The following is an 11,069-nucleotide window of genomic DNA, read 5'->3' on the forward strand; positions in this document are numbered from 1 at the left end:
GGACAGGCCTGGTAGGCTGCAGTCCATGGGGTCGCTAGAGTCAGACACGACTGAGCGACTTCACTTTCACTTTTTGCTTTCATGCATTGGAGAAGGAAATGGCAACCCACTCCAGCATTCTTGCCTGGAGAATCCCGAGTACGGGGGAGCCTGGTGGGCTGCTGTCTCTGGGGTTGCACAGAGTCAGACACGACTGAAGCGACTTAGCAGCAGCAGCGGCAGCAGCAGCAGCAGCAGTGTTTTCATAAAAGAAACCAATGACATTAGACAAGAGAATGGATATGCTTCAGATTTGGAGATGACAAGTAGTTGGGGGAAAAGAGCTGAAAAAGAATCAAAGGGACTTGTTTCTCCTGCAGGAACAGCTTCCTGTTTTGGTTACAAAGGAGCCACGCTTAAAATAACCACTGTGAAGTATGCTGAGGGCTTGAGAAGTCAATGCCAGGAAGCCACAACAAAGAGCTGAAAGCAGCTCGACAGAAGAGGATTCCTTCGGAGGAAAGGACCCAAGAAAGGCTAACGGAAAAGCCACCCTAGCAGATGAGTGGGATGTGCGGTGAGGAAGGCCCGTCGGAATGACGCTCTTCCCTGGCATCTCCCCCCGCCCCCGCCTGCCCTGGCACAGAGCAGACCCGCTGCTACAGGCAGGAAGACCCCCTCCCTCAGCCAGCACACTCCTGCCAACGGCCGAGAGTGCAGACACCTAGGAGAATTAAAGCTAAAGAAGGCAGAGAACAGTGCCATAAACTTTGAATATTTTATTTTGATGCATTTGTAAATGTGAAGTCGCCTAGAAAGGATATCAAAAATTAAGGATATTGTTATCTGCCTGCTTCCACTATATTCCATTGATTTCACTGTCCTGCATATGGCAAATGTATCAGAGAACCAATACATGTTGAAATGCAACTCAGTCAAACTGCGATCCACACTGAACTAGAGAAAACTGTCGTAGAGTTAGATCTACGGTCTAGCCAACCCGATGTTTTGTGGTCAGCAAGGGGCCCAGGGCATCTGTCATGAGGGGATAGGCATGTTTTCACTGACATTAAATCCTATTGCTTCTGACTCATACCACCCAACCACTTAACCCTTTTTCCAAACTACAGCTTCTGTTTTCCTCTGGACAGGGAAGTAGATGGCTAAGGTTATAAAGATGTGTCTGTTAACAGTTAAATAGGCAAGGCCTGGTCTTTACTGGGGAATTTTGTGAAGGGACTTACAAATTCAATCAAGAGTCAAATTAGACAGCTTACTGAGAATCCTACTCAACTGAGATTTTACAGCCATCAATCAAGTGGCCCAAATGTACAAAACCAAAGCTAAAGAGATAGGCAGTTCTTCACAGGCTTTCCTTCCTGATCCCTTTGTCTAGCACCACTATTTCTTTTCAATGTTCTCCTAGAGGTCCCTGCTAGTTCACTAGGAAAGAACTGAAATAAAAGCTATAATGATCAGAAAAGAAAAAGTAAAACCTGACATTATTTGCATTTGTGATAGCTGATGGTGTATATGTAGGGCTTCCCTGGTGGCTCAGACGGTAAAGAATCTGCCTATATTTCAGGATACCTGGGTTCGATCCCTGAGTTGGGAAGGTCCCCTGGAGGAGGACATGGCAACCCGCTCTCGCATCTTTGCCTGGAGAATCCCCATGGACAGAAGAGCCTGGTGGGCTACAGCTCATGGGGTTGCAAAGAGTCAGACACGACTGAGTGAAAATTCAAAAAAATCAGAGTTTCAATTTGGCAAGTCTGCTGGATACAAATCAATATAGTATTCTCATAGAGTAGCAACCATAAGAATTAGAAAATTAAAAATATTATCTACAATAATATACACACATAACACATACATACAAGATCAATTAACTAGGAATATATCTAAAGAAAAATATGCAAAAGCTCACCACTACAACTATTAAAACACTTAAAAACATTTATTAAGACTTAAATAAATGAAGCTAATCATGAATTAGAAGACTTGCTAATATCAAATTATCAATTCTCCCCAAACTGATTTATAGATGCAACACAATCAAAATATCAGAAGGTGTTATTTAGCCTCCAATAAAAAAAAAAAAAAAAAAAAAAAAAGGTGTCATTTATTTAGTGATTTACTGGTACAGAGTCACCAAGCTGATTCTAAAATTAATACAGATATTTGAGGAACCTACATACAATAGCCAAAGCAATCTTGAAGAAAAACAAAGCTGGAGGATTTACACTACTAGGCATCAAGACCAACTGAGATATAGTCATTCTTGAAACCAAGTATGACGCCAACACTGGAAATTTCATCTCAGGCCCAAAGTACCCATCTACTTACCGTAAGTCAGCTAGTTTAATTCATTTTTCCTTTAAGTGTTTATCTGAGATCTCCATAACATAACCACATACATACTGCCTGAAGTGACATTTTAAAGTTTATCCATAACAACATCTAACCCACCTCATGTTAAATCTGTTCATTTCATCTGTCTTTTTTTTCATCTAATCAATTTTTCAGATGACTTCTATGAGAATAGTTAAGAAACTAACATCTTGAGGCACATTAAGTTTAACGTAGCTTCTCCAATAAATACCACACTTTCCAAAAAAATTTTAGAATGCTCCATATTCTGAGAAACTTCATAAGCATTGGTTATAACTTGAATCCTTAGCTGGAGATAATTTTTGAGGAAGAAAATCATATAGGTATTAAATGAACATATATGGTAAAAGAGTATTTGAACAAATAGACCTAAGCTAACAAATGGACCTTTACAGAGAAACCTCCAAACTGCAAAACTGAATACATGGGATATCTGTGTCCTAGACTAAAAGGCAGGCAAAAGTAGAATAAAACTGTAACCACAAACTTTTATCTTTTGATCCAACTAATATTGCAGAAAGGAAAAGGGCAATTTAGAACATACTAATAACATACAAAAACACAGGCAGTGCTGCTTTCATGAAATACTTCTCATACTTTATAGGTAAGTGACCGACACCATAAATACTCCTCCACTAACACAAATCAATTAGGAATCTCACTTGCCTTTTAAATTCTATTATTTGTTCTGTTTAACTGCCAGTTAAGACCTCACAAATACAAAGACAACTGTTCACAGACCAGTATTTCTGGGCCTACTCCAGAAAGTTTGTTCGATATGCTGGAGGTTTCTGCCTGTTTTTAAAGCTTGTGGCCTGAAATTACTTTTCTTCCTGGCAGTAACTCTAACACCAGTAATATTTTTAACATTAAAAATAACTCCCTCACTGAATTACTCGAAATTTCTAAAACAACTTCATACTCTAATTTTATATAAAACAATTTTATACTCTCATTTTAAATAATTCAATTTCTTAATGAGAAACTTTCATTTACTAAGCTAGCTCCATTTGAACTTGAAAACCTGACATGAAAACCTGAGATTTTTTTTGACAGAAAATTTTCTTTTGGCTTGGTTAAGGTCATAAACATCAATTTAGAATATCTTATAATTATTTTACTAAAATCTGGAGGAGAGTCACTTACAACGTAAGACCCAGCTTGGAGTCCCCTATCTCCTAATAAGAAATACAATCAAAATCGTCGTCTCAAGAGAAAGTCCTTATCCTAATTATTCAATTGGACACGACTGAGCAACTTTCACTTTCACACTATGGGTGTCCTTGGTAGTATCTTAACCCAGATTTACTTAACTATGTATCATTTAGGATTTGTTCTGTGAATCACTGATTAAAAAAAAAACAAAAAACACCAAATAAATGTTACCATGAAACACTGTATGTTCTCACATGGTTCTCAAGCAGTTTGAATAAGTTCTTGAATATTTCTAGGTTATTTTTAAAAAGCTAATATGATCACAGACATTATTAGAAATATGCTAATAGATAAAATAAGCATTGTGTAACTATGAAAAGCTTCTTTAAACATCAAGTTCCCATTGTTGTACAGGAGAAACCAACACAACATGTAAAGCAAGTATCCTCCAATTAAAAATAAATTTAAAAAATTAATACATACTTCTGAATGTATTATTATAAGTTCCAAAAGAAACCATCAAAATCCTAAACACAATTTTCCAATTGTGTCAAGTAGATAAACTCACTTAACTCTCTGCCTTTCTATTATATCACAAACAAGAATAAAAGGACATAGGCTCAGGTGCTGGAGGCCACAGCAAAAGAGAATGTTCTAAGAATTAGAGAGGGAAACTCAGGAGGATTTAGGTGTTATATTCAGAAAGGGAAAAAAGAGAAAACTACCTCAGCTCTCCACTGTCACTGTCGGCTGCACCAGTGATGCCATTCTTGATAGGCTATCAATCACCTAGAGTACTTTTCAAAAATTCAGATTTCTGAGAATCTTCTGAACATGTGTTTATCTTTAAACTCCCCCCAAGCAAATCCTATTAAAATGACAAGTAAGGGATAAAAAAAAAAAAGGATAACCCACAAAAAGAAAAAGAAAGAAGACAAGAGATGCTGACAACATTTTGGGTAACAGCAAGTAGATGGGCAAGAAGTAATAAACATCTGGCAGGCTAGAAAAAGTAGAAACTTTAATGTCTGTGAAGGAGGTAGGTGGGGGTGCGGGGTAGTTATCCACAAAATCCTACAAAGGCTCAGGAATTTGAGGTATCCCTGAAAATATGGGTGAGATGTGGGACTAAAGACAGAACATTTTTAAAACTGTGTAAGAAATAACTGACTTCCCAGGTGGCTCAGTGGTCTCAGTGAGAAAGGCTGCCTGCAGTGCAGATGCAGGTTCAATCCCTGGGTTGGGAAGAGTCCCTGGAGAAGGAGATGTATCTCTGCTCCAGCACTGTTGCCTGGGAAATCTCATGAGCAGAGGAGCCTGGCAGGCTACAGTTCATGGCATCACAAAAGAGTCGGACACGACTTAGTAACTAAACAACAACAAGAAACAATTACAGGTTTACTCCACATAACAAGGGCACTATCCCTTACCCACAAAAGGGGGCAGCTTTACTTTTGGGAGAAATGAACCAGCAGGGCTCTAGGCACAGTGCAAGCTGGGAGGAAGCACATATGAGGAAGAGGAGGATCTGGGAAAGTCCACTTGTTGGATGGCATCACCTACTCAATGGACATGAGTTTGAGCAAACTCCAGGAGACAGTGAAGGACAGGGAAGTCTGGCGTGCTGCAGTTCATGGGGTCACAGAGTCAGACACAACTTAGCAAATGAACAACTCTTTGGATGATACTGCTGTTAAAGGCACTGTGTTTAGTAATAGAAGGAAAAGCAGGAATGATGCTTTACTAACTCTATTCCACTGAGCTTATCACAAATTATGGTTCTTCAGCCATATTCATCAAACTTCTGTCTAGAAAGAGCTATGGAAATGGTAGGACATCTAATAAATCTCTTTACTATGAAAGAATAAAGAGATTCTCTATTCAAGTCATGTTTGTTAATGCAAATTTTGGCAACCATGCAGCAGCACAGTCTGTGGTAAGAAGTTAAAACATTTTAACTTAAATATCCATATTTCATTAATTCGAGGAACAGACCGCTTCCCTTTTTTCCCTTGTCATCACCTCCACAATTATTTTTCTAACAAAAAATAATTTAAATTATATCTTAATTGTGTACCTATCAAAGAAAATGTGTGAGAAAAACAAATGATTACACATGAAGCCATTCCAGAGAATAAATATCTGCCCTTGCAGTACTTGGACAACTACGATTGTTTTTTTCTTAACTGCTATAGGAACTTTCTGTGCTGTAAATACCGAAAGACTTAACAATCTGGATCAGAAAGAAACAAGTGAACACCAGAAGCCAAACATAAAGTGTACCATCATTACAAGCTCGAGAAATGTATCCCTAAGGCATTAATACTAAGTTATTATTCCTGCCAAAACTCTGCATTCTTTGTAGAAAAGAATCCTCTTGATACAGCAACCATTAGGTTTAACTTACACACTGATGCCTTTACCAGCGGAGGAGTACGTGCCATAGCTCCAAGGACCACCCCACGCCATCCCACCACATCCAGCTTTGTTTCCATTCACTTCCAGCCACCAAACCTGTGGGCGCCAGATCAAGGTCACCAACCTTCTCCCTCAGCCACGTCAGGACGGTCCAACTTGGCTTCTCTGTGCTGCCCCTCGGCCACCTTCACAGCAACAGCTCGGCAAATGGCCCCCAGCTTCCTGTCCAAAGAGCGGACCCCTGCCTCTCTGGTGTACCTGTCATCAAAGGAAAAATATTTTAATTTTGGCTAAACATCACCTGTAAAAGCAGAATTAATGCGATTAACAACTATACTAAAGGAAGCGTACATTTAAAAGTTTATTACAGTTTCTTGAGTATTAACAGCCTCATCTTTAAAAATTCCTCACTATTCTTATTTCTTAAAATATTTAGAAGTAATTCCAGCTACAACTTTTCCTTTTATATAGAGTATCTTGAATTATTACCCTATACTTAAAAATGAATTACTGGCTCTTCAATTTATAGCACCAAAGTAAATTTTGCGGCACATAAAATATCATTTACTCTTTGATAGGTATAAGAGCTTTCTTACAATTTGTTGATTTAAGAAAATTCTGACAAATTTATTACATGTGAAATACTGCTGAAAGAATCAGAAAAATAGAATTTTTTCCTAACTAAAGCAAAAAATAATTTGAGACAAAGAATGGAGTCTTTACCTGGAACTGTGCTAATTACCCCATTCGATGTATTTTCATTGTAGAGACCTTCTAAAGAAAGAAATATGCTAATGATGCAAGCAGTGTGATTTAGTGGAAAAGGGTCTAGAGCTGTCTTAAAAAACTTCCATGTTAGACTCAAATTCCGTAAGCCACTTCATAATCCTTTATACTGTACAATCAATTTTGGCACCCAGCTTTGGGTGAGTTTGAACACACAACATCAGCTAGAGAATGCAGTTTTATCTGAAAAACTGCATCTGATTAGGCAGCCAAACACACAGTCAAGACTGGGAAGGCAGATTTTTTAAGTTCTGAGAAAAGACAAAATTCTTGGCTAAACACTCTATAAAGTAAAAAGTTTATTTCAATCAAAGGAATAGAAGGATATAGGAATAAAGTCCATATTATACACATGCATATAATTTCAGTAAGAAAGAAAATAGGGAGGCACCTTAAAAATAAACCAACATGTAAAAACAAAAACCCAGCGTAGCTTCCAAGACAGCTATTTGATGAGCTCAGACGAAAAGGTCTGGACAAAAGATACAAGAGAAAGGCCTGAGGATGCTTTCAGAAGGATGGCGTGAACATGCAGACATGGGACCAGGAAGTTCAGAATGAACTGGAGCTTGCCAAAAATAATAAGGACATCATCAACGAGATTTTTTTTTTTAGGTGTTTAGAACAATAACTGGCTAGGAACTAAGGCAGACAGTATAATATTAACCTCGACTAGAGGAAAGTAGACATATCAACCACTGGTTTGGTTTAGCATTTTTAAACCAAAAGAGGAAGAAGCACCAATGTCAAGTAAGAATTGGTTAATGTTTCCTACCCACAACTAAATGATCGTGAAGCTGCTAATTTTCAGAGGACATAAAACTAATGCACTGGATGATAATCAAGATGAAAAAAAATCAATTTGCTGCAATGGTAGCTAAAACTAACATGGATATTAAAATATATATAATTGTAAACTTCTACATTTGGGCTTTAAAAAATTCAACCCTATAAATATGGAATGAGACAGATCAAGTGAATAAGACATTCATAAGAGAAAGAACTAAGGTGTCAGTAACTATATTTACAAGAGGCAAGAAGATAACCTAAAAAAGCTAAGACTCTGAGATACAGTCATAAAATAATAACAGAATAAGACTAGTGGTCTTTTTTTTTTAATTCCTTATTACTGTTTAGCTGCTAAGTCATGTCCAACTCTTTGTGATCCCATGGCCTGCCAGGCTCCTCTGTCCATGGGATTTCCCAGGCAAGAATACTGGAGTGGGTTGCCATTTCCTTCCCCACAGTGGTCTTCTTATACTATGAACTGTTTAGGCTACATCAGACATACTGAGTTCTACTCTGGTGTTTATTTTAAAAGCAACACTGATATCAGAGAAATCATTCAGAAGAAGACTAATTGGGAAGGTGAAAAGTCTTGAAAGGGGGTCAAGAGGAATGGTAAGGAGAATAGGAATATTTAGTCTGAAGAAGAAAACTAGATGACTACTAAGACTCCTTCCTCTCCTCCTAAACACTGCGGGTCTATGACTACAACACAGGAAAAAATGAAAAAACTATGTCCTAATTTGGGTAGCTCATTACATACCCAAAACTTGCCTGTAGTAGTAAATACCTGTGCTGTATCTATGAATACTAAAATTGCTCAGAGAAATTTCCTAATGTTCACAGCTTTTAACAGCTGATGTTTTGAGCTAACAAGTATATAAAAAAGAAATAGTTCTCCAGGCAACAACTGGCAAATACAAATAGTGATTACTCATTAGTATTTATATCCAGATAAGCTATGAATGGATATTTTTCTCTATATTCATATTTTACAGATGGGGAAGCAATCAAAAAAGGTTAAGTAAGTTACTTGTTGAAAAGTTACCCAGAAACATCAGGCGTATTATCTGGAATAATGATATTTTTGGAAGACTCTGGCCCAGAAATCACCTACTTTATTTCCCCTGGCATTATCCACATAGTAAATCACAAGTTAAGAAAAGGAACTCCCAGGTCAGATTGAGTCTTACTGTTTCATAAGTAAATTTAAACAGACTTCCAAATAGACTTCCATAAGAAGGCTGGATTAGATCAAAAAGCAGTCCGACTAGCCAAGCTCTAAGTCAAAGTTCAAAACAGAGGGAGGAAAAAAAAAAATTAAACAGAGGGAGACTTCACTTCTCTTGAAAAAACTGCGGTTACTGGGCTGGGGCTGCAAGAGGAGTCCTGGCAGCCTGACACTATTTGCCAGATGATGCAACAGACCTGCAATGCTGAGCCAGGAAAACTGTGAGAGGCTATTGTAGATAGAAATTCTCAACAGGATACATTTTCCATTCAAACATACAATCCATAAATTAGACTCAGCAGTACTCAACTCAGATAATTTATGTGCTGCTTGCTACAGGCTTAACCACTTGGTAGCTAACTTGGGAAAATACCTTCTCTATTGTTCTGGCGTTAATTCCGAAGATAAAAACACTAAGGATTTTAAAAAATCTCTCAAAGAGAGGAAAAGAAAATCTGAACAACTTATAACAGACGTCTGAAGGACCATCTCACTTCTTAGGAGACTTCAACTTTCAAGGTTCTGGGATATAAAAAGGTGTCTTGGTATTCTCCATGTATTTGGCTGTTAATTTATCAAATTAATCCCTTACATCGTTACTGTAGAAAAGCTCCACTTTAGTGGAGTCCTTAGTTAGCTATGAAGATACTCTAAAGGCTTTCCCTGTGAATTTCTGCCTAATACAGAGCCCTGTGTAAATCAACAGTTACGGAAATGCTTGCTGGGAATCTGCTGGAGAGGGAAATGGATGCTGTGAGTTGCCAGTGAAATAGGAATCTCCTTTTCAGATCTGAACATTACTGAAGCCCCAGGATGGCTGACTAACCTGGTGATGATGTCAAGAGTAGTAACCTGAGGGATCTGAATCTGCTGAGGAGTCAGCCCATGCTGTTCCAGCTGCTTAGGGATCAAGTGCCTGTGGGCAATCTCTATCTTCTCCTCTTGTGTATACCCTGGAAAAGAAGTCATCGTGCTTTATGATTATTCACATGGCTTCCATAGTCCCAGGCTTCATTAATAAATCCAACACAGGTGCAATGGGTCTTGGATTTAGAATGGATTTAAGTATGACTTCGACTAAGATTAGAATAAAATATAATTGCCAATCAGTAACTGCTAAAATTTCCAACTTTTTCACAAACAAAACAAGCACTTACTAAATAAGCACAGTGTCTGAAAGTCTTTTGATTAAAATCACATCTCTCACGTGTATACCTATGGCGGATTCATTTTGATATATGGCAAAATCAATCAGATCAGATCAGTCGCTCAGTCGTGTCTGACTCTTTGCGACCCCATGAATCGCAGCACGCCAGGCCTCCCTGTCCATCACCAACTCCCAGAGTTCACCCAGACTCACGTCCATCGAGTCAGTGATGCCATCCAGCCATCTCATCCTCTGTCCTCCCCTTCTCCTCTTGCCCCCAATCCCTCCCAGCATCAGAGTCTTTTCCAATGAGTCAACCCTTCGCATGAGGTGGCCAAAGTACTGGAGTTTCAGCTTTAGCATCATTCCTTCCAAGGAAATCCCAGGGCTGACCTCCTTCAGAATGGACTGCTTGGATCTCCTTGCAGTCCAAGGGACTCTCAAGAATCTTCCCCAACACCACAGTTCAAAAGCATCGATTCTTCGGCGCTCAGCCTTCTTCACAGTCCAACTCTCACATCCACACATGACCACTGGAAAAACCATAGCCTTGACTAGACGGACCTTTGTTGGCAAAGTAATGTCTCTGCTTTTGAATATGCTATCTAGGCTGGTCATAACTTTCCTTCCAAGGACCAAGTGTCTTTTAATTTCATGGCTGCAGTCACCATCTTCAGTGATTTTGGAGCCTAGAAAAATAAAGTCTGACACTGTTTCCACTGTTTCTCCATCTATTTCCCATGAAGTGATGGGACTGGATGCCATGATCTTCGTTTTCTGAATGTTGAGCTTTAAGCCAACTTTTTCACTCTCCACTTTCACTTTCATCAAGAGGCTTTTAAGTTCCTCTTCACTTTCTGCCATAAGGGTGGTGTCATCTGCATATCTGAGGTTATTGATATTTCTCCCAGCAATCTTGATTCCAGCTTGTGTTTCTTCCAGTCCAGCATTTCTCATGATGTACTCTGCATATAAGTTAAATAAACAGGGTGACAATATACAGCCTTGACGAACTCCTTTTCCTATTTTGAACCAGTCTGTTGTTCCATGTCCAGTTCTAACTATTGCTTCCTGACCTGGATACAAATTTCTCAAGAGGCAGGTCAGGTGGTCTGGTATTCCCATCTCTTTCAGAATTTTCCACAGTTTATTGTGATCCACACAGTCAAAGGCCTG

At 38.7% G+C, this 11,069-nt stretch overlaps 1 protein-coding gene across 1 annotated transcript in view; it reads right to left on the reverse strand.

Annotated features, from left to right (window-relative positions):
- The window catches only part of LONP2 (lon peptidase 2, peroxisomal), an 85,202-nt gene that overhangs the window by 27,233 nt on the left and 46,900 nt on the right, over positions 1-11,069 (reverse strand). Inside the window, exons 11-12 of the mRNA XM_010843980.1 lie at positions 9,573-9,699; positions 6,068-6,201 (exon numbers count right to left, since the gene is read on the reverse strand). Of these exons, the coding sequence (XP_010842282.1) occupies positions 6,068-6,201; positions 9,573-9,699 (261 nt within the window). The remainder of the gene's footprint in view (positions 1-6,067; positions 6,202-9,572; positions 9,700-11,069) is intronic.

Source organism: Bison bison, unplaced genomic scaffold, assembly GCF_000754665.1.
Source record: "Bison bison bison isolate TAMUID 2011002044 unplaced genomic scaffold, Bison_UMD1.0 scf7180017864192, whole genome shotgun sequence".
Classification (NCBI taxonomy): Eukaryota; Metazoa; Chordata; class Mammalia; order Artiodactyla; family Bovidae; genus Bison; species Bison bison.